This window comes from Muscardinus avellanarius (assembly GCF_963383645.1).
Source record: "Muscardinus avellanarius genome assembly, chromosome: 5".
Taxonomy (NCBI): Eukaryota; Metazoa; Chordata; class Mammalia; order Rodentia; family Gliridae; genus Muscardinus; species Muscardinus avellanarius.
In genome coordinates, this window is record NC_137790.1 from 123,831,612 (window position 1) to 123,855,665 (window position 24,054).

The 24,054-nt window shown below is 37.0% G+C and overlaps 1 protein-coding gene across 1 annotated transcript in view; it reads left to right on the forward strand.

The window, feature by feature from the left end:
- HLTF (helicase like transcription factor) overlaps positions 1–23,567 on the forward strand; it is a gene marked incomplete at both ends in the record, with an annotated part of 48,367 nt that extends 24,800 nt beyond the window's left edge. Inside the window, 12 exons of the mRNA XM_080696598.1 lie at positions 121–218; positions 4,198–4,341; positions 5,240–5,378; positions 8,177–8,312; positions 9,948–10,127; positions 14,622–14,746; positions 15,204–15,382; positions 16,452–16,577; positions 17,152–17,264; positions 17,704–17,884; positions 20,294–20,374; positions 23,415–23,567. Of these exons, the coding sequence (XP_080552724.1) occupies positions 121–218; positions 4,198–4,341; positions 5,240–5,378; positions 8,177–8,312; positions 9,948–10,127; positions 14,622–14,746; positions 15,204–15,382; positions 16,452–16,577; positions 17,152–17,264; positions 17,704–17,884; positions 20,294–20,374; positions 23,415–23,567 (1,655 nt within the window). The remainder of the gene's footprint in view (positions 1–120; positions 219–4,197; positions 4,342–5,239; positions 5,379–8,176; positions 8,313–9,947; positions 10,128–14,621; positions 14,747–15,203; positions 15,383–16,451; positions 16,578–17,151; positions 17,265–17,703; positions 17,885–20,293; positions 20,375–23,414) is intronic.
- Between the last annotated feature and the right edge of the window lie 487 nt (positions 23,568–24,054).

Here is a 24,054-nt window from a genome sequence, read left to right on the forward strand (position 1 = left end):
TGGGATTGCAAGTGGGCACCACCACACCCAGCTCAAGCATCTCATTGATGTGTATATTTTATATTTTTTAATGTTTTAACAAATAGTCACTGATCTTGTCCTTATTTTGTTCTCTCTCAGGAGCATCTGCAGCAGAGGGTCCAAAGAAGACTGACATTGAAGAGAGACCAAGGACAACACTGATCGTCTGTCCACTCTCAGTGTTAAGCAACTGGATTGTAAGTCTTAAAGCTCTCTCTTTTCTGCCTTTGCCACTTCTGTTGCCTGAGTGGAAAAGGTGTATAATTTAATATTCTCCCATATTTACAATCTGACTATTGAAACTCTTTTATCTGAGAATTGTAGTAACGATAAACTTATATGTATCATGTAGCTAGCTCCTGTATGCTTGGTTTGTCTTGAAGTTCTTTTCATAAACTTTTCTCATCTAATCCTCACAACTACTATTCTTATCTTTGAGGTAACCAAATTGAAACAGAGAGGTTAGGTAGCTTGACTAAGGTCATCCAGGAAATATATGATGTTTTTAAGGCTCCCCACCAGAATAGTTTGTGTTTCTCCCCCAGATTGCTTTTCTCCTCTAAAATAGGCCTAATAGGTGTCCACCAACAGATGAATGGATAAAGAAAATGTGGTACATGTGCACCATGGAGTCAGCTATGCAGAAGAATGACATTACATCATTTGCAGGAAAGTGGATGGAACTCATTTAAGGAGCCTGTTATATATAAAGAGCAGTCTGACTCTGTTTCCTTCTAGTTTGAGCCTCAGACTTCACATTATAATGAATTAATGACCCTCTTGGAAGCACCGTGAACATAAGGACCATTCGATGTGGCCCTGTGTTCTTGCCACTTTCAGAGTTCTCCGGCGTTGGCCTTTCCCTCAGAGGAAGAAGAAAAGATCCAGGACCTATGTTAAAGACCAGTACCTTAGTCTCTACATTGCTTTTCATCTTTTCCTGCCTTTGCTTTTTTCCTGGTCTTTCCACTTAATTATTCCATCTCCTTCCTCCACCTCTTCTGTGAAGCACACCCAGGCCTTTTCATTTTAAATGCTTTCTTAATGATGTCTTTCCTTTAAATAGTGCTCTTCTACTTTCCTTTATTGTCATACCTCCTGAGAGTTTATTTCTATTTTGTACTTTAATTCCTTAACTCATTGTAATCAGGCTTCTGCCAACAGTTGCCTGAATTGAGTTGGGTTGGAAAGGATTACTAGTATTTGTCTTAATTGCTGACTCGAGTGACCTCTTCTTGACCTTTTCTCCTTGACTCTATTTCTTACATGGTGATTTAATGTATTTCTTCACTATATAGCCTTGCTTTCTATGGCATGAGTTAGCTTTGTATTATAATTTTTGATTGGTTTGTTTTAGAAAGGAAACTATAATTATCATAATAGTGGGCTTCTTTGATATATATTTGCATCTCCATATAGCCTAATTTGGTCTGTTTCATTTCCTTGTGCCATTCCTGTGTTTCTTCTCTTCCCTCTTCTTAATCCTCATCTCCTACTATACTGATCTCTCTTCTAATTTCCTAATTTTTTTTTATTTCTAGTTTCTACACAGGAGAGAAAACTAGGACCCTTGACTTTCAGAGTTTTGCTTATTTCGCATGGCATGATGTTCTCCCTTTCCATCCACTTTCTTGCTATTGACATTAATTAATTCTTCATGGCTGAATAAAGCTCAGTAGTGTATACATGCCACATTATTTTTCCATTCATCTGTTGTTGGACACCTAGATTGATTCTAGAACTTGGCAATTGTGAATTGTGCTGCTGTAAACCAAACATGGACTTGCATGTATCACTATAGTCTGTGTGTGTGTGTGTGTGTGTGTGTGTGTGTGTGTGTGTGTGTGTGTGTTACTGGGGATTGAACCCAGGGTCACTCCACCTCCCTCTTAGCTTCACCACCAGCTCTATTTTATTTTTTTTTTATTCTGAAACAGGGTCTTACTAAGTTGCAGAGGGCCTCATTATAAGTTAATGAGGATAGCCACAAACCCACAGTCCTCCTGTCTCATCCTCCCAAGTACTGGGATACAGATGTGCACCATTATGCCTGGCTTTATCATGGTATTCTGACTTTAGTCTTTGGGATAAATACCAAGGAGTTGTGTAGTTGACAGAGTGTTTGTGTGTTCCTTTTCCCCACATTCTTACTAGAATTCATTATTATATGTATTCTTGGTGATTGACATTTTAACTGGAGTCAGATGAAATCTCAGTGTAGTTTTGATTTTCATTTCCCAAAGATGTTCAGTATTTCATATATTTTTTGGCCATTTGCATTTTTTCTTTTGGGAAATGTCTTTTTAATTCATTTGCCCATTTACTTGATTGGGTTATATGAGGGTTTTTGTTTTGTTTTTGTTTTTTATTGGTGGTACTGGGGTTCCTGGAAACCTTTCTCTGGGCTACACTCCCAGACCTTTTTTTTTTTTTTATATTTTTATTTGGAAACAGGGTCTCTTAAGCCAGCGAGGCTGGCTTCGAACCTGCGTGATCGATCATCCTGTCTCCGCCTCCCAAGCGCGGGGATTACAAGCGTGGGCCACCATGCCTGGCTATATGAGGATTTTTGTTTTTAGCTTTTCATATCTTCTAGATGTTAATCTTCTCTCCGAAGATGAACTGGCAAACATTTTCTTCCATTCTGTCTTTTCATACTGTGCTGTGCAACTTTTGTTGAACTTACTTGACACCATTCCATTTATCAATTTATGGTTTTAGGTGTTATTTCCTGTGCTTTAGAAGACTTATTGAGGGAGTTGTTGCTTGTGTCTACAAGCTTCTGGCATAATTCCTAGGCCTTTGAGCCAGTTTGAGTTCTAATCAGGTATTTCATAGTGACTAAAACTTGATAAATGTAATGTTTTTTCACCTTCATACTTGCTCTTCACCTTTTTAAAAACGTCCCCATGTCTTTATCACTCAATTCTTCTAGGCAGTCATTTGCGGTACCTTGCGACATCAACTTTGTCTTCTTTTTTCTGCTACCTCATATTCAGTTAGTTTTCATGCTTCGTCAGTCCCTCGTTTCTCTGTCCCACCATCTGTCCTTTCCATTCTGTTCTTACTTCAGCCCTTGTGGTTTATAGGGTTCCATCATCTTTTACTTTAAGAGTTGGCCTCCTGTGTCTCACTGCTGTCTTCTCTCCATTCTAATCTTAATTTTTTCCTTGCTTAGAATATTCCAAGTCTAAGCTGGGCGTGGTGGCGCACGCTTGTAATCCCAGCATTTGGGAGGCTGAGACTGGAGGATTGCAGTTCACGGACAGCCTCAGCTACTTAGTGAGGCCCTCTGCAACTTAGACCCTGTTTCAGAATAAAGAATAAAAAAAATAGGGCAGGAGGTGTAGCTCGGTGGTCGAATGCCCTGGGTTCTATCCTCAGACCCGGAAAAAAAAAAAAAGAATATTCCAAGTCTATCATATTCATGATTTAAATAAAAACAAGCCATGAAGAGCAGGAATAGTTATTATCTTCCCCCTTTTAGACTGTACCACTGTTGCTGATGCTTGGCAAAAGTAGGCCTATAATAAATGAATGAAAGAGTGTACTGGGCTTGGATTTCTTTCTATATCTTTTGAAATCTTGGTTGCTTTACTTTTATGTTTAATTTTGATACTAGTCTACTAACTCATTAAAAGTATTAAAAAGCCTTTTTTTATATTTTATTTTTTAAATTTTTTATTGGTGCATTGTAGTCATACATCTTAATGGAGAACAAGATGGTGGAGGCATACATGCACACATCACCCAGTTATCCCTGACCCAGTTTCTGCCCCATTCCCTCCTCCTCCCTCCTCATGTTTGGCTTAGTGATTAACACTGATATGTTTGTTAATGTATATCATGTGAAAAGCCTTTTTATTAAAATGCTAAATTTTTTAAATGCTGATTTCTGCTTGAAAGAAGCTTGTGATTTTTTTCTCTTAAAAATGAAGTGGCTTCTTATTGGTAGGCTCAGGAAAAATTTACATAGTATATAATTTATGTGTCAGTTTTTCTGACAGTATAACATAGTGTAGTTATCGTTGTTTTTGCTTAGTTTAGATTATACAGAAGACTTTATCTTGTGCAGTTTGAGTTGTGACACAACTGCCAGGACCATTTAATTTTATGTACAAATTAAGCCTGAAATGAATCTGCTTTTTATTTAAAGTACTGCTCATTTTCTTCTAGGACCAGTTTGGACAACATATAAAGTCAGAGGTGCACTTGAATTTTTATGTTTATTACGGTCCTGATCGTATTAGAGACCCAGCCTTGCTTTCAAAACAGAATATTGTTTTGACTACATACAATATTTTAACTCATGACTATGGAGTAAGTATACCGATTCTTAGGAATTGTTGAAGGTTAAACGTAAGAATCAGGTTTCTAAAAGTACTAAAATTCAGACTTTATGCTCTGCCCTTTTTCTTTCTAAATACTTAATGTATAGAAAATAGAATTTTAAAAAGTACTTTGCAGAAAGAGGTTCTTTATATACTAATTTGAAAATGATTTCTACAATATTTTTTAAAATTTGCATTTGGATTTTAACTAGTATATATAGCAATTTATAAACAAATTTTTAGTATACTGAAATCTTTTTTCTGTCATAATGATTTGATTGATTTTAGTTTAAAGTATTTACATGTATAAAAAAATCCAGTTACTTGTTAGAACTTTTTAAAAATACTTTGTAGTCACAATTTTATTCATTCAGTGGCAGAGAGCTATATTTGGGTTTGAATATAAGCTTTGTTACTTCTTAGCAGTGGTACTTTGGGCCACATAGCATCTTAGGCTCTTTGTTCATATCTGTAAAGTAGAGCTAATAATACTTAGAGTTTGTGAGGATTTTCTAATTTAATATATATAGTGCTAGTAGCCAGGTGTGGTGGTACATGCCAATAATCCCAGTACTTGGGAGGCTGAAACAAGAGTATTGCAGTTTTGAGACTGGGCCTGGCATATTAGCAAGACTGTTTTAAGATAATAAATAAAAATAAAAAGAGGGTGTAATTCGGAGGTAGAAAACCCCTGGGTTCAATTCCTAGTACCATAAAATAATAAAAAAAAGAAATATAAATGTAGGTAGTGCTTAAAGTAAATGCAGTAGCAGGCATATAGTAAGTTGATACTAAAGTATAACTGCAACTGTTATTATTAAGCAAATTATACTGCATACAGAGCTAGGGTTTTTTGTATTTTAATTCATATGAAACATTTATTCCAGACCAAGAGCGATAGTCCTTTGCACAACATAAAGTGGCTGAGAGTGATCCTGGATGAAGGGCACGCGATACGAAATCCAAATGCTCAACAGACCAAAGCTGTGCTTGATTTAGAAGCAGAACGAAGATGGGTATTAACAGGTAATTACAGGATTAAGCCTTTTTTATTTTTGGCTTTTATAATTTTATTTTAAAAATTGATACATATTTATGGGATACCTATGATGTCCAGTACATGTGTACAGTGTATAATGTTTATATCAGCTTAAGCATTTCTATCTACTCAAACATTTATCCTTCCTCTGTGGTTTGAAATATACAGCATGTTATTGTCTGTGGTCACCCTGCTGTGCACTAGTGCACCAGAATCATTTCTCCTAACTCCATCTCATACTCATTGATGAATTTTTCCCCATCCTCCCCAGCCTCTGGCAATCAGCATTCTACTCTCAATTTTTATGACACCAGCTTTTTTTGTATTTCATAGTGTTTTCCATATTCCATAATGACTATACTGATTTATTTCCACTGACATCACATAAGTCTTCCCTTCTCCCCGCAGTGTTGCTAGCATTTATCTTTCATCATTTTGATAATGACCATTCTAATTGTACTTAGGTGTACCCCATGGTTTTGATTTGTATTTTCCTGTTGACCGACAATGCTGAGTATTTTTCATATACCCATTGACCATTTCTATGTCTTATTTTGAGAAATGTTTATTTAGATCCATTGCCCTTTTTGTGGTGTGTGTGTCTGTGTGTGGGAGAGAGAGAGACTGACAGATAGACTGACTGGGGATGGAAGCTACACTTCCAGCCCTATTGTATATTTTTTAGTTTGAAACAATCTTAAGTTTCGGAGGGCCTCACTAAGTAGCTGAGGCTGGCTGTGGACCTGTGGTCCTACTATCTCAGCCTCTCAAGTACTGGGATTACAAACATGTCTCTACAGGAGTTCCTTATGTATTCTGGATATCAAAGCTGTGTCAGATACATACTTTTCAGATACTTTTTCCTTAACAGTAGATTGTCTCTTTACTCTGATGATTGTTTCCTTTGTTGTGTAAATCTTTTTAGTTTGATGTAATCTTAGTTGTCTGTTTTTGCTTTTGTTTCCTGTGTTTTGGGGGTCTTATTAAAAAAATCTGCCCACTCCACTATTCTAAGCATTTCACTTGTTTTCTTCTAGTGATACTATGTGGCATTAAAGTGAGTATCTTGCTCTCAACTCTTTCTTTTTTTCCTGTGGTATGGGGCATTGAACCCAGAGGCATTCTACCACTGAGCTGTACCAACAACCTTTTTTACTTTTTAGTTTTATACAGGGTTTTACTAAATTGCTGAATGTCCCATTAAGTTGCTAAGGATAGCCGAGAACCTGAAATCCTCCTTTCTCAGCTTCTCAAGTACTAGGATAATAAGCATGCACCACCACGTTCAGGTGTCATTAAACTTTAAGACGTTAATTTTTAAAAATATATTATTAAGAGCAGGGCATGGTGACACACGCTTGTAATCCCAGTACTTAGAAGGCTGAGACAGCAGGATCGCAGTTCTTGGCCAACCTGAGCTACTTAGTGAGACCCTCCGCAATAGTAAGACCCTGTTTCAAAACATAAAGAATAAAATAGGACTGGAGGTGTAGCTCAGAGGTAGAATGCCCTTGGGTTCAATCTCCTGTACCCCCTCCCCAACACTGAGAGGATCCCAGGTGTGGGTAGCCTCAGTAAATAGACTCTCGTCTACCTAGGGAAACTGTTTAAGAAAAAAAAATAGGGCTCAGGTAGAATGCCTCTGGGTTTAATCCCAAGTACACACACACACACCATTAAGTAAATTGGTGATGTAACTTTGTAATCATAAAGTGGTATAAAAAACTCTACCCCAAAATTAGCCATAGAAATCACTTAATAAAATGATTTGACTTAGCCGGGCATGGTGGCGCACGCTTGTAATTTCCATGCTTGGGAGGCTGAGGCAGGAGGATCGCAGGTTCGAAGCCAGCCTCAGCTACTTAGTGAGGCTCTCAGCAACTTAATGAGACCCTGTTTCCAAATAAAATATAAAATAGGTCTGGGAGCATATCCCGGAGGTAGAAAGCCTCTGGGTTCCACCTTCAGTACCACCAAAAAAAAAAAAAAAAGTTTTGATTTGTTTATAATATAGCAACCTTTGAATTATAATTCACTGTACTTGTTCTTAAACCTCAAGAACAGTAGATATTCTACTCCTCCAGTCAGAATTTTGATCTTTCTGTTGCTTTTCTTGGAGCTTATTTGCTATTCTTGATACCCAGGAGGATGGGAAAGAAATATAAACTTTAATAGCTTTTTTCTTGCTATTTTTACTTATTTAGAAACCAAATAAGCAATGTACTTGATGAGAAAATAGAATTTAATGGATGTGTGGTCTTTTCTAAATATGGCAAGTGAGAGCAAAAATTAAGAGTAAAGCTATATTTTAAGCCAGGCATGGTGGCGCACGCTTGTAATCCCAGCGCTTGGGAGGCCAAGACAGGAGGATCGTATAGGTTCGAAGCCAGTCTCAGCTACTTAGTGAGGCTCTCAGCAATTTAGTGAGACCCTGTTTCCAAATAAAATATAAGAAAAAGGTCTGGGAGTATAGCCCAGAGGTAGAAATCTTCTGGGTTCCACCCCCAGTACCACCAAAAAAAAAGCAGCTATATTTTAAGATGTATATATGTTTAACAAAGGATTACAGGCATAGCTGATAATGGCACAGCATCTCTATTTTCAACTGCTGTCTGATTGGGCAAAATGGATATTCTTATTAAACACTCTGGTTAAAGAGTTATACCAGGGGTGGTTGTTGTGGCCCAGTGGTAGAGCACTTGCTTAGCAGGTGTAAGGCCCTGGGCTTGTTCCCCAATGTGGGAGGGAAGAACTTACATAACAGTTTTTATTTTTTTATTTTTAGGTACTCCTATCCAGAATTCTTTAAAGGACTTGTGGTCTCTCCTTTCCTTTTTAAAACTGAAACCATTTATTGATAGAGAATGGTGGCACAGAACAATACAGCGTCCTGTCACAATGGGAGATGAAGGAGGACTTAAGTAAGTAATTTTGTAATGACTGATATATTTATTAGCTACAGTTAGTGGAACCACTTGCCAACTCCATTACTATTTTTATTTGACTCTAAAAAGTATGTGCATTTCAGTGCCTTTGAAGCTCAAAACTTGTGGCTCTTACTTGGGAAGACAAAAGATTTCTAATTACCAGTAATTACCATTCCTCTCTTTTAGCCAAACTGAAAGGAAAGGCACAGTTTTGTAGTCTTAGTGTGTTGCTGTCACCCTACAGTGGGAATTAGCAGAGTCATCAGTGATAGGAAAATATGCATTAAATTTTTATAAGTTACGTAGTGATGATTGAATGATGTGATGTTCAGTGACCTCAAGTTTTTATGAGAAAGTCTTATATTTTTGTTTCTGGTGGACACAGATTAAAAACTTTAGAACGCAAATGAAAACTCAGCAGTAGCCGTCTTGCCCTGTTTGGGGGAAATGATCAAGTGTTCTTGTCTGGAACAGTGATGTTTAAAATTAGGATTTTTAAACTTAAAATTCGGGATCCCTTAGTGGGTTATAAAACCATCATAAATGTGGTAGGCAGCATTGAAAAAGAAAATGAAATAGAGTAGAAGAAAGAACCACTGTCTTAGTTGGCAGAACTCTCCACTTAATTTCTCAGAACCAATATTTAAACTTGTAATTATGTTAAATTTCACTGTTGGGGAAGCCTTTTCTTTTCTTTTTCTTTTTTTTTTTTTTAAGAGTGTAAGCCTTTTTTTTTAATACTAAGAAGAAAATGTGAAAATTGTGGGACTAAGAAGGTATTTCTCCATTTTTTAATTCTCATGTCATGTTTATTGGGGGGACACTTGTTACTTAAAAAATTACTTTGAGTTTTATATATTACATAAGATTTTTTTTTGTTTTGTTTTTTGTTTTTTTTTTTGTTTTTTTTTTTTTGTTTGTTTTTTTTTTTTGTTGTTTTTTTTTTTTGGTGGCACCTGGGGGTGGAACCCAGGGACTTTTCTACTTCCGGGCTATATACTCCCAGACCTATTTTATACTTTATTTGGAAACAGGGTCTCATTAAGATGTTGAGAGCCTTGCTAAGTAGCTGAGGCTGGCTTCAAACCTGTGCAATCCTCCTGTCTCAGCCTTCCAAGTGCTGGGATTACAAACGTGCGCCGCCACGCCCGGCCTTTCTGTTTGATTTTGTGTTACTGGGGATTGAAGCCAAAGGTGTGCTACCCCCGAGCTATACCCCTAGCCTTTTTATTTTTTGTTTTGAAACAGGGTCTCTCTATATTGCTGAGAGTCTAGCTGCATTGCTGAGGTTGGCCTTGAACCTCTGACTCTCTTTTCTCAGTCTGCCAAGTATTGGGATGATAGGCATGTGTCTCCACACCTGGTTGATTTTTTTTTTTTTTTTGCTCATGAAGGTCAGATCTTACCTGTGTATTCTCACAATACTTAGTTAAGTGCCTTGCACTTTATTAAGACTTTGAGTGTGGATGTAGTTGGCAAGAGAGTTGAGAAATAAAAGGGTTAATGACTAGAATAAAAATGGGGAGAATAATTAGGAAAAGTTGGTATGGGACCTAGGATTAAACTGTGCTGTGTATTTAGTTGGGGAGAAATCTCAGCACTTGTAATTATTTGTTTTGTTTTGACTAGGCGTTTACAGTCCTTAATTAAAAATATCACACTTAGAAGAACAAAAACAAGCAAAATTAAAGGAAAACCTGTTTTGGAGTTGCCAGAACGTAAAATATTTATTCAGCACATTACACTTTCAGAAGAAGAGAGAAAGATTTATCAGTCTGTGAAAAATGAAGGCAGAGCTACTATTGGAAGGTATGAGAAAGCCATTTTTTAAAAAATAGTTTAAGTGAATGAAATATAAATATAATTCACCAGGTAAGTAAACCTTAAATATGGAAAAAATTTACAGTTAATATAAAATAGTAAGTTCTGAATTGCTAGTCAGAATATCTTGCTTGCTTCTTTTCTGACTTTGTATCATGTGAGTATATAAAAACAATGAGAAGAGGCAGGCATGGGGTCGTACACTTGTAATCCCAGTGCTTGGAAGGCTGAAACAGGAGGATCACAGGTTCAAAGCCAGCCTCAGCTAGTTAGGCTTTCAACAACCTTTAGAGACCCTGTTTCCAAATAAAATTGGTCTGGGGCTGTAGGTCAGAGGTTAGAATGCCTCTGAGTTCAATTCCCAGCACTAAAAATAAATAATAAAAACCCCTGTGAAGAGGATGACTGAGAAGAAAGGAAGGAACAGGGAACCGTGAGGGGTATTTGCACATTTAAGAATTAGGATTTTTAAAAAATACACTGTAGAAGATTTATCAAAGGCAAATAATGAAGAAAAGAAAAAAGTTGTATCACACGAAAGGGAATGGTCAGTCGTGTCATAGTGCTGACTCTGAAGTGACTTTAATTTTGTCATTCAGGAGTTCATGCTGTAAACTCAGCATAGGGAAGTGTTTTCTAAAGAAGTTGAAACTGTAGAGGGGGCCATTTTATTTTCCGGTAATTTAACTTTAAAAGGAAAGAAAGTGAGATTGGTGTGGAGGATCAATACTGGATTCCTAGATTGGTTTTTGAGTTTTGAATAATTGCTTTTAAGAGGAAGAGAGTATGGATGAGACAGAAGAAAACATAGCCAATTGAATCCTGATGTGGAAATAAATTATATCAACCTTACAGGCTATGGATTTTGAGGCTAGGAAGTAGAAGGTAAATTTGATTTGTAACCATAATAAAAATTTTAGGTAAGGTTGGTAGAGTGTCAGAATATTCCATGTAGTATTGGATGCAGGGTAGAGAAATGAGTCAGCGTGACTTTCCAAGAAAATGTGGAAATCTGAGATGAGGAACTGATGAAGTTAATTAAAAGGGAATCAGTATTGGTTGAAAGTGAGTAATTGTAATCCAAGCAAAAGCATGCTTGAGGCCGGGCGTGGTGGCGCACGCTTGTAATCCCCGCGCTTGGGAGGCGGACACAGGAGGATCGCCCAGGTTCAGAGTCAGCTGCGCTGGCTTAAGAGACCCTGTTTCCAAATAAAAATATAAAATAGGTCTGAGAGTGTAGCCCGGAGGTAGAAGGGCTTCCAGGAACCCCAGTACCACCAAAAAAAAAAAAAAAAATTTTTTTTAAAAAAAGCATGTTTGAATGCCTATAGGGACCAGAAGAAATAGGGGAAAAGTAAAAGAACAAAACTGCAGAAATTGGAAATCTTCAAAACATAAGAAATTCAGCAAGGTTAGGTGCAAACCAAGTTTAATAGGAGTCAGTGAGATTAGTAAAGAAAAATTATTCCAAGCAGATTTTAGAAATCCAAATCTTGTGATAATTGAAAATGTTTTTCCCGTTCTTTTCAGCAAAAATTTATTAAGCATCTAAATTTATTAAGCATCTAATTAAAGCAACTTTTACAGCAGAGTAAAAGTCCCTGCCATCAGAGAACTTATATTTTTAACAGGAAGAAACAGGCAATTAAAAAACATGATTTTTTTGGTGTATGTGTGTGGTTGCCGAGGAAGGGATAAGAACTAAAGTTGTTTTAATAGAAGATTCAGGGAAAACCTATGCACTATGAGAACAGTCGGGCCTATTCTTAGTTTGGTATAGAAGCTGCAGGTCACCTGTGTGTAGATGAAATTGAAGCCGTGAGGCTGAGTGAGATCTCCCAAGGGAGCGAGTGAAGTTAGGGGAGGGCTAGGAGGCCTAGGAGAGGGTGGTGAGGTAGGGGGAAGCTTCTGTTGTACTTGGCATTAGTGGGTCCTCAAAAGGGCTCTTAGACTGAGATGCTAAGAGTCAGCGAGAGGCAACCAGGCCAAGGAATAAGTGCAGTGTTAAGGAACGTTGTTCTGAAAAGATTGAAGAATAGCTTTATTGAACCTGTTCTCAGAGAAGAAATGTTATCTTTAAAATATTCTTCTTAATAGGTAATAGATTTATATTTCTACTTATATATTAACAATTTCATTAAGTCAGTACAGTGATGGTTCACAAGGCAAGGCACAGAGCAGTTAGGCAACTTGTATGTTACAAAGCTAGTGAATGACAAGAGTTGTTATTTAAACTTTGGTAGTTTGATTTTAGAGTTTATAAGTTTAGCTTTTATGTTGCCTATTTCTTGTGCTCTTAAATATTCAGAAATGTTTGTTGCCATAATAGCACTATTACTAATAATAGCATACTTACTTACACTGTTCTAAATGCTTTTCATAGCCGGGCGTGGTGGCGCACGCTTGTAATCCCAGCATTCTCGGGAGGCTGAGACCGGAGGATCACGGTTCGCGGACAGCCTCAGCTACCTAGTGAGGCCCTCTGCAACTCAGTGAGACCCGGTTTCAAAATAAAGAATAAAAAATAGGGCAGGGGGTGTAGCTCGGAGGTCGAATGCCCCTGTGTTCCACCCCCAGACCTGCAAAAAAATAAAATAAAAAATAAAAAAATAAAAAAAATGCTTTTCATGTTTTAACTTTAAATAAGATAGTTCCAGGAGGTACTTACTTTCACTTTACAGAAAGAAGCTCAAGACACAGGGTTGTAGCTCAACACAGGTTTCAGCTCTTCCAAGGTTATGTAGTTAAATTGGCAGAATCAGGTTTTAAATTCAAAAGTCTATTTCCAAAATTTGTGTTCTCAGCCAGGCGTGGTGGCGCACGCTTGTAATCCTTGCGCTTGAGAGGCTGAGACAGGCGTGCACAAATTCGGAGCCAGCTTCAGCTACTTAGTGAGGCTCTCAGCAACTTAGTGAGACCCTGTTTTCCAAGTATAAAAATAGGTATGGGAGTATAGCCCGGAGGTAGAAAAGTCCCCTGTGTTCCACCCCCAGTTTAAAAAAAATTTTTTTCCCCCTCATCATTAGACTGTGTTTCTTCTGTCACTTCAGTACTGAAATACCAGCTTGGCCAGATGTTTAATGTTTTGGACCAGCCATTCTTTCCTTCAGAATCTGTATTGTCATTATACCTGCATATTTCCCCTCCCTGCCCCCTTTGCAGTACTGGGGATTGCACCTGGGAGTACTCCATCACTCAGCTCTATCTCCAACTCCTTGTAAATTTTATTTTGAGGTAAGGTCCTACTAAGAGCTGAAGTTGGCTTTGAACTTGCCATCCTTCTACCTCAGCCTTGAGCCACTGTATTTTGTATTAAATATTTCTGTGGAGAACCCTGATAATCTCATGTTCATTTATTCTCTCCCTTTCTTTCTCTGTCTTGCTCTCATCTAGCAGTTTGGCCAAGACCTCTCTAGACTTCTATGGGACATGTGGTACCATTTAAATCTTTGGATTCTGGGTCGTATTTTTTCCCCTCCCCTTTCCTGGAAATACTGTTACATATTGTTTTTGATTCCATTTTATTTCTGTGTCTACTAGATGTCTTTTGTCTGCTTTTCATAGGTATTTCTATTTCTGTCTTTTTAAATTTTGGTTTTCCTGTTTTTGTTTGTTTTTGTCAGTGGCCAGTCTTTTTTATGCTGGTTTCAGTGTGGCTTTCCCTTCTCTGATGGTTCACTTTCTGTTTTACACTCTGTCCTTTCATCTCTGTGTTAACAGACCATATCTTTTCAGAGCTCTTTGTCTTTGCCTTAAGCTGTTGTATTTTTAGGAGGAATTGTTTTGTTGAGTCATAGAATGTCGTGGTGGTGTCCTTGGTTGTACTTTTTGTTTGTCCTGAGGCAGCACTTACCTAGTGAGTTTCTTTGCTGCCCACCTTGCTCTGTGTTGACTCTTACTTAATGTTTGAATATCTTTGATTATATTCTGCACAGCTGTTTGGTTGTTCAGATTCATGGGAAATTCATAGCCATGTTCCTGATCAGCAGGAAACATTTCACTTACTCATGGGATATATGTTTGTTCTATGTTTAATTAGTGCTTACACATCAGAAATGAGAAGCATTGTGGTTGCTTAGATGGTGAAGGGCTGTGTCCATAGCCTTTTTTTCTGAAAACCTAGTGCCTCCATGTGTTTGCTTATTCAGCCTGCATTCCCTTCTTGTTGGAGTAAACTTGGCCAGGGAAGCTCAGAGCACCAGACATGCGCTCTGTTTTTGCACATGAGAGCTGTGGATTTCCCTTCAGGGTGTGCTGTCTGTTGTAAAGAATTGTGAGCTGGCAGGTCTGTTTCAGATACGCAGTTAAATCTTTTCAACATCTTAACAAACTTTTACTACAATTGGTAGCCATGTCTCATATATAGTGCTTCATTGTTATAAATCTCTCAGTTTCATAGAGTTTACTTTTCTGTTTTTTATTGTTTTGAAGTGGTTTGCAGCGAAATTGGAGGATTTTACAATATTTGCATTTTTATTTTAGGTATTTTAATGAAGGGACTGTCCTTGCACACTACGCAGATGTCCTGGGGCTTTTGCTCAGATTGCGGCAGATATGTTGTCATACGCATCTTCTTACAAGCGCAGTGTCTTCTGGTGGTTCCTCAGGTAAGGAGATATGATGGGATCATGCTATTATAATTGGTTCATGCCATTATAATTAAATTATAATTTAAATCAGAATGAAATTTGTTTTTTGGCGTAAACATGGGTTATTTCATTTTGTCAAGTGGACATTGTTTTTAGTGAAGGGCTCAAGAACTTTTTACCAATGAAATAGAATAATAAGGCCTTTGTAAGCTTTCTAGTGACAGATGCAACTTGCATCTGCCTTTTATTTTGCACTAGTATGGCAGATTATATTGTTCCTTTTGCATGAGGTCTATGAGTTGGCTAGTATTTTTTAAATGTTTCTAATTTCAAATTGAAGCCATACATTTTATCTATAACAAAAAGAGAAAAGACTACCTATACTATCAAGCAGAAGTTTTTCTTATGTAAGGTAAATTAACTTGTCACATTTTAAATCTTGCTCTGAAATTAAATTTTTCAGCCTTTTCTCTAGGAAATGATACACCTGAAGAACTAAGAAAGAAGTTAATAAAGAAGATGAAGTTAATTCTGAGTTCAGGTTCAGATGAAGAATGTGCAATTTGCTTGGATTCTCTTACAGTTCCAGTGATAACACACTGTGCACATGTATTTTGTAAACCTTGTATTTGCCAAGTCATTCAGAATGAGCAGGTCAGTTTTTGCCCAGTGTGGGCTCACTGTCGATGGAGCGGTGCACCTTTCTTTAGTGTCATAGAAACCCAGTTCCACGGAAGTAGAAGACTTTTGCACATAGACTTAATAATGACATTTTATGATGACTTCACTATTTTAATGTACAAATTACAGTTGTATAGCTTAGTGAATTATCATATGGTAAACACATTCATGTCAACTACTACCCACATCTTATAGTCCATCCCAGTCATTTAACCTCTTCCTCCTTCCAAAGGTAATCCTAGAGCCGGGTGTTGTAGTGTTGTACGCCTGTAATCCTAGTACTTGGGAGGCTGAGACAGAAAGATCACGGATTTGAGGACAGCCTCAGCAAATAGTGAGACTCTCATCAACCTAGTGAAATCCTGTTTTAAAATAAAAATAAATTAGAGCTGGGGTTGTAGCTTGGAGGTAGAATGCCCCTGAGTTCAATCCCTGTACCACAAAAAAATTAAAAGGTAATCCTAGTATACTGATTTCTAACACAGTTTTAGTTTCAGAATTCTTTTTATTATAATAGTGTCTGATGTCTAGTTATTTAAAATGTAATCTGATTTTATTAGCAGGTCTTAGTACAAATGGATAATAACAGATGTTGATTTGAATGAATCTGATAGGGTTTAGTAGATCGGGATGGATTTGAAAGCTGTTCATCTTTTATAAACTGTTAGCTTGATAAGCCTTCAGGGCTTTTTTTCCCCCTGAATAACTGTTCAAAGTAGTGTGCTGTATTAATAGTTAGGGTCAAGAAAGTGTTACTCATAGTTTCTTCGCTTGCCTGCAAGTGCCATGGTACTTGGGGTTTGAGCTCCTGCTGCTTTTAAGGTCATGTCTTTTTTGCTTCCGTCTTTTTCAATGCTACTGACATCTTAGAAGGCTGTATTTTTCTGGAGTTCAACTTATAAAGGTTTAAGTGTGGATGAATCTGGCTTAATAAAATGTTAGCCAAAAGAGATACAGAATTTACCACAAAAAATTAAGATTGGCAAATTTTATTTTCTGTTCCTCTGTAAGGGTGGTTCCTACTTTGTTTTTTGTTATACAGCCACATGCTAAATGCCCTTTATGCAGAAATGATCTACATGGAGACAAGTTATTAGAATGTCCTCAAGAAGAATTGGCATGTGACGGTGAAAAAAAGTCTAATACAGAGTGGACATCCAGCTCAAAGGTAAAGTAATCTTGTCACATAAAATTTCTCATGGAGGCTACTGACCTTTTGCTTACTTTAAGTGGTAAACTTGAGAGAAAAGAGAAAGGGTTCAGTATTATTTTCAGGCTTCTCTTTAAAAATTAGTCTTTACTTTTGCCTTTTAGTTAGGTAACATAGCAATAACCTTTCTCTAAAGAAAATTGGGGAACTTAGTCAGTGCACAGTATATGCATGTATGGAACTATCACACTGAACCCCATTAAAATGTATAATTAGGCCAGCAGGGCGTGGTGGTACACACTTGTATCCCAGCATTTGGGAGGCTGAGACAAGAGGGTCCCGGTTCACGGACAGCCTCGGTTACTACTTAGTGAGGCCCTTTGTAACTCAGTGAGACTGTCTCTATTTCAAAAAAAGAATTAAAAATAGGGCTGGGAGTGTATCTTGGAGGTAGGATGCCTCCGGGTTCTATCCCCAGTACCACACACACAAAAAAATATAACTAATTAGTACATGATAAATTTTTTTTTCAATTTGGTGCTAATCTTGGCAATTTCAACTGAAATCTAATGGATATCTTGCTATTTTTCAGATTAACGCTCTAATGCATGCTTTGATTGAACTAAGAACGAAGAACCCCAACATTAAAAGTTTAGTTGTTTCTCAGTTCACAACACTCCTATCTTTGATAGAGACACCACTTAGGTGAGTTTAACGTTGCTTTTCACTTTAAGTAAAAGTATTTTACTCATATTGGGGATTTAATCAGTACACAGTCTCTGCAGGTGTGGAATATACACATACTGATTTGGATCACAAAAAAGATAAATTTTTACTAGTTTTAGTTATTTTATCTCTAACGCAAAATTTAAAGTCACAGCAGAGACTTTCTTGGTAACATAGAATTTTAAAGATTTAAGTCCTGAATTTATCAGAAAAAAATTGCAGTAGCTGGCTTATTAGTAGGTGCTTGGTGACCATTTGTTAAAATATATTAGTGCTCAGGGAGTAGCTCAGTGTGGTGACGCTTTCCTAGCATGTGCTGTACTGTTGGAGTAAATTAAAGAATGATTGAACTAAGATTTGTAACTCACAATTTCTTTATAGCGTGATGTTACTTGTGGCTCTTCTTTTCCTTATTTAGAGCTTCTGGATTTGTGTTTACTCGTTTGGATGGTTCCATGGCCCAAAAGAAAAGAGTCGAGTCAATTCAGTGTTTTCAAAACACTGAAGCAGGATCTCCAACTGTAATGCTGCTGTCCTTAAAAGCAGGTGGAGTTGGTTTGAATCTATGTGCAGCTTCTCGAGTGTTTTTAATGGATCCAGTAAGTAATGCTGTAGACCTTTCAAAATGGGTTTCCTTCAGAAAAGTAAAAGACTATTTGGCAAATACCTCTTATTATAACTGATAGTGAAAATTCTTAGGTGAACTTTAGAAATAGATAGTAACTTAGTAAATGTGTATACTGAGCGCTTTCTCTTAAGCATTTAACGTATATTAGCTGAAATCTTCACAATATTCTTATGAAGCAAATAATACATTATCCCTGTTTTATACAGGAGGAAGCTGATGTACACAAAAGCAAATAATAAGGCCAGCATCACACAGCTAGTAATATGCCAATCAGAGCCATGGTCTATAATTCTGAGTAGTACTGCTACACAGCGCTCCCTTACTTCCGGATACAGACTCGGTGTCCAGCAGCTATAATGTTTTAGGGTGGGGGTTCGTTCATTCGGTAAATGACAAGACCCTGCTTTGTGTCAGTGACAGTTGGGAATTTCCCAGGAATTGGGAATCTGACTACTGTCATGGTGCACTTAGTAGTCTCAGTTTTTAATGTGTTTGGAAATTAGTTTATATTGTAACTTGAGTCCTCTGCTCTTAGAGCTTTAGGATTTCCTGGATGAGATCCAAGAAAGTGCCTTTTTAACATATAAGCAACTCAAGTGCAAGTGGTTAGGGTTCACAATCTGGGAAATACCATTAATGGAATGTTCTATTTTATTGCCTAATAAAACTATAGTCACTTGTGGTTTTGCAATAAAAGCTTAGCCGTAGAATAAGAACTAAAATTTACTCTGAACTTTACTTGCCAAGCTGCGTGTTGTGAAGCCACATCCATATGTGAGCATCTTTTTCTGAACACAAAGGGGCTGTTGGGCCATAAGGACCCAGAGCTAATTTAATTTCTAATTTGTACTGGGTACTGTGTGGCTGGAGGTATTTGTGTGTGTTATTCCTGTGCATTTACAGGTCTAAGATTTGTCATTTTTAACTTGTTGCCTGAAATAGAAGATTCATAGCATAGGAATTTTACTGAGATAAAAATTGTAGTGATTCTAGTGAGGCTTCCTAGTTGAATGTATGTATCTGTGTGCCCCTCCTCTATAGACTGTACCTGAGGGCGACCCTCGGTAAGATTACAGCCAGGGTCATACGTGAGCTATCATGGGTGGCAGCAGTTTGTTTGCCTTGGAGCTGAGGTTGAAGTTTTAAATCTTCATTAGAGTTTTACAGTTATTTTTTAAAATAATTTTAACTCTAATTTGCTTTATATTAACTCTGATAGTCCTAAAAGCTGACTTTTAGAACAAATCCCCAACTTATTTTTGTTAGGATAAGAAAGAGGTTGTTAATATTCCGGTAATTAGTATTATAAAGTTGACCAGAGACTCAGCTCTTAAATAGTTATAATAATAAATAAATAAAAACAACTGTCAGGCTTCTGCTGAGCACACCTATAGGCTGAAACAGGTAGATCCCAAGTTCAAGGCCACCATGGGCCAACTTACTGTGAGACACTATCTCAAGATTAGAAGTACAAAGGGCTTGATCCCCATAGTGCAAAAACCAAAAAATGTTTGACAGTCAGTTTATAGTCATTTGATTGCTTTTCATTGAATGCATTAAGTTTTTTAGTGTTGTTTCTAACTTTAAAAAAAAACAGAAAAATAAGATTCAGTTACCTTTTCATGGCAACAGTGAGTAGGGAGGTAAGATTTTGATGTCTTCTATGAGCTTCTAATGGAGCTAACACAATTGGCATCTTTTCTATTGTAAATTAAGCCATCTAAGAGTATATATGAATTCTTATCTCTAAGTATACATAGATAGACTTTAGAATGAAAAAAAAAACCCTAAGAAATAATTTGACTAATCAACATATTTCTGTTGGGTGCTGACATGTATGTCAACCCCTCCCCTTCACTCTTTTTTACTGTTTTGTTACCAGAGATTGAACTTGGGCATTCTACCTCTGGCTGGCGCCCTCATACTAAGTTGCTGAGGCTGGCCTCAAACCTGGGATCCTCTTATCTCAGCCTACCAAGCACTAGGATACCAGCGTGCATCACCAGTGGACTTGGCAAAACCTTTTATTGTGTACAAGTTGAGCACCCCTAATCCGAAAGCCTGAAGTGCTCCGAAGTCTGTATCTTTTTGAGCATTGACATGACTCAAAAAGCTCTAGATGGGAGCATTTTGGATTAGGGGGTAATCATAGTAAAGTCTATGTAAACATTTCAAAGTCTGAAAAACTTCTGGTCCCAGGTATTTCATGTAAGAGATACTCAGCCAGTATTAGAAGTGGTGTGAAATGCCGTGGGAGAATGCTTGTCTGTCTAGTGACTGGGATGTGGGTCTGCCCTCAGTCCATATCCTGAAAGGAAAGGACTAATGACACATGCCCACATAGCAGGGCGAATAGTAACGCAGATCATGTTCTTGCTAGGCCTGGAATCCTGCGGCTGAGGATCAGTGCTTTGACAGATGCCATAGACTTGGCCAGAAGCAAGAAGTAATCATCACAAAAGTAAGTTTCTAAACCACCTGTTCAAGATTTTAAGAATAATACAAGCAGTACATGAATACATTGTTGTAATAATTGAAGTAGAATTAAGCAACATGTGTAAAAACTCACCTCTTTTCTCCTCCGGGAATAGTTTAAAATAGGCCAATGAAGGGCCTTTTTTTGTAGTCGCATGGATTCTTATTTTATATTTATCTTAACTTTTTAAAAATTTAAAAACTAAATGTGATCATACTTTATTATTCTGTGATATATTCTTAAACACTGGAGTATACTGTTAGTACAGTAGATAAATTTTTTTATGGTGATTACATATTTTTAAAATTCATCCTTTTGAGCCTGGCATGGTGGCGCACGCTTGTAATCCCTGCGTTTGGGAGGCTGAGAGGAGGATTGCACAGGTTTGAAGCCAGCATTAGAAGCCAGCCTCAGCAACTTAGACCCTGTTTCCAAATAATATATAAAATGGGTCTGGGAACATGGCCCAGAGGTAGAAGGCCTCTGGGTTCCATCCCTAGTATCACCCCCCCCCCCCAAAAAAAAAAATATCATTTTGGCCATTGTTGTTAAGTGTGCAGTTCAGTTGTGTTAAGTTACATCCACATTGTTGTTCATCATTACCACCGTCATCTGCAGAACCTTTCTGTTGTTCCAAATTAATTTCTGTACCTAGGTTACATTTGTGATGCAAACTCCCCATTCCTTCCTTCCCCAGTCCCTGGCAACCACCCTTCTACATTGTCTTTGTGAAGTTAACTCTTCTACAAACCTATTGTATTTAACACCTGTGTATAGATATATCATAATTTATTAACTAGCTCAGTTTTTTTGCTAATACTAACAATGCCATAATGCGCATTTTGTACACACAACTTTGTGTATATCTAAAAGTGCTTTTTCAGGATAGATTAAGAAAAGTAGAATTCTAGTTTAGAATTTTTATTACTTGTCAATTTGCTTTCAAAATAAAAATTAGCTTTATTATATCATATAAGACTGATAGAAATTTTGGCTCATGAGATGGTCAAGAAACTGGAGGTTGAGCCCAGGGGCGTTATACCTCTGAATTATACCCCCTGCCCTATTATTTATTTATTTATTATTTATTTATTTTCATTTTTATTTTTTTGAAACAGGGTCTCACTGGGTTGATGAGAGTCTCAGTACTTGCCGAGGCTGGCCTCAAACCTTTGATCTTTCTGTCTCAGCTTCTCAAAGTACTGGGATTACAAGTGTGTGCTACCATGCCCAACTTGTTATATCTTTTGCCAGTTATCATAGTTATAGTACAAATATAGTCTTATAACTGATTCTCTTACATATTTTGATTTTGTATTATATATGTTGTAAATGGCCGATCTCAGCCTTTTCTTGTCTTTAACCCTTATGAAACTTTTGTCATGAACAAGCTTTGAATTATTTATGATTTAAAATATGTCCATTTTCTTAATAGCTTCTAGATTTTAAAGTCTTGCTTAGGACAGAAAGTTATGCATTCAGATCTTTTTTTGTGCGTGTGTGGTGCTGAGAATCGAATACAGAAGCATTCTACCTCTGGGCTGCAACTCCAAGTTGATTTTATTTGGAAATAGGGTCTTGCTACTTGCTGAGGCTGTTCTTGAACCTGCGATCCTCCTGTCTCAGCTTCACACTAGCATGTGCCACCATGCCCAACTTTGTATTCAGATTTTTAAAAACTATTCTTTATTTCTGATTCTTTCAAAGATTTGTTCCAAATACCATTTATATAGTCACTATTTTTTAAGCTCATCCTGTTTTTTCTGTTCATATGAAATGTATATAGCCAGGTGTGGTGGGGCACACCTACCTGTAGTCCCAATTCTTGGGAGGATGAGATAGGAGGATTGCAGGTTCCAGGACAGCCTCAGAAACTCAGACTCTCAGCAACCTAGCAAGACCCTGTTTAAAAATTTAAAGGGGGGGGGGGCTGTAGCTTGGAGGCAGAATGCCTCTGGGTTCAATGTCTAGTACCACACACACCAAAAATGTGTATATGAGCCCATTATCATAAATATTGTTTGAGATTTATTGAATTTGATTCCTTTGAAAACCTTTTAGTAATAAAGAATATTTTTATATGGGAATTATAGATAATACATCTCTTCAGTTTTTTCTCATTTGCTTTTCTACATATAATGCTAAGTTCATATTGCTCATATTTTAGCTACAGAATTGCATATTAGGTGAAACTTCTGTCCTTTCAGCTGTATTCTTTATATGATAAAACTGTACTGAGGGGTAAAGGACAGCAGTGCTCAGCCCTAATATTATAGAATATTCTTGCTGTATAATGAGAAAAAAGGAGCCAAACAGTTTCTTATAAACTGTTGCACATTTTTGAGAATTGTATAATACTTGTAAGAATACAAATTCGTTTATATTATCAAGTCTTAAAATTTATTCTGAGTATATTTATTTATCTATCTGTGATATTGGGGATTGAGCCTAGGGACATTGTACCTCTGAGTTATTGCCCCATTCCTATGTTTTGTTCTATATTTTGAAACAAGGTCTCACGTAGCTGAGGCAGGCTGGGAACCTGCGATCCTCCTGTCTCAACCTCCCAAGTACTGGGATTACAAGTGTGTGTCACCACACACGCCTCTTTCTGTTTTTAATGGGCAGTGTTGTTAGTGTATTTATCCTTCATGCTTCTCAGCAGTACTTACTTAGTTTTCTTAGTAGAGTTTTTTTGTGTTAAAATATTTTTAAGCTGGGTATGGTGGGTTATGCTTATAATTCAACATTTGGGAGGCTGAGATGGGAGGATTGTGGTTTGCAAACAGCCTCATCTACTTAGTGAAGTTCTTTGCAACTCATTGAGGCCTGTTTCAAAATAAAGAATAAAAATAGGGCTGGGGATGTAGCTTGGAGGTAGAATGCCCCTGGGTGCCATCCCCAGTATTGCCCAAAAAAAAGTATACATATTATGTATGTATAAATATATATATATATATATATATATATGTACATATTATTCCTAATAAATATTTAGCCACTTTTACTTTTTTTTCTTTTAAAGTTCATTGTGAAGGATTCTGTTGAAGAAAATATGCTGAAAATACAAAACACAAAAAGAGAACTTGCAGCTGGAGCCTTTGGAACTAAAAAAACAAATGCTAATGAAATGAAACAAGCTAAAATTAACGAAATCAGAACTTTAATTGATTTATAATTTGTGGGATTTTAGTAAGGTCAGTTTGATCAGATACATACATTTTGAGAATGAGAAAAAAACAGATTTAGGAGTGAGGTTCAGAGAGTATGTCTTCTAAAAGGGGCATAGCCTTTTATTACTAGTAAAGAGTATTGCTGACACATAATTTCTTCTATAGATGAACCTATTTTTAAATGACAATTCAAATAGCAATAAGTTCCATTATATACGGTGGCCTAAAATAATTTTTTGAGAGAAAAGTTACTTTGCTATTTGACTTTCATAGTGTCTGTGCTGAGTATTTTCATATATTCCTCCATGTACTCAGCCTTTTCATATTTCAAATAAGGTCAAACCTTTTATACTTTCAACCAGTCAAGACTTATTTTTTGTGTTGGGCATACTTGTTTATTCACCAAAGCTCCTCTTGATTTGTGATGCAGTGAATTCACAGTCCTTGTAAATGAGTACAATACATACATATGTAGACTAAGAGATTGCTTTT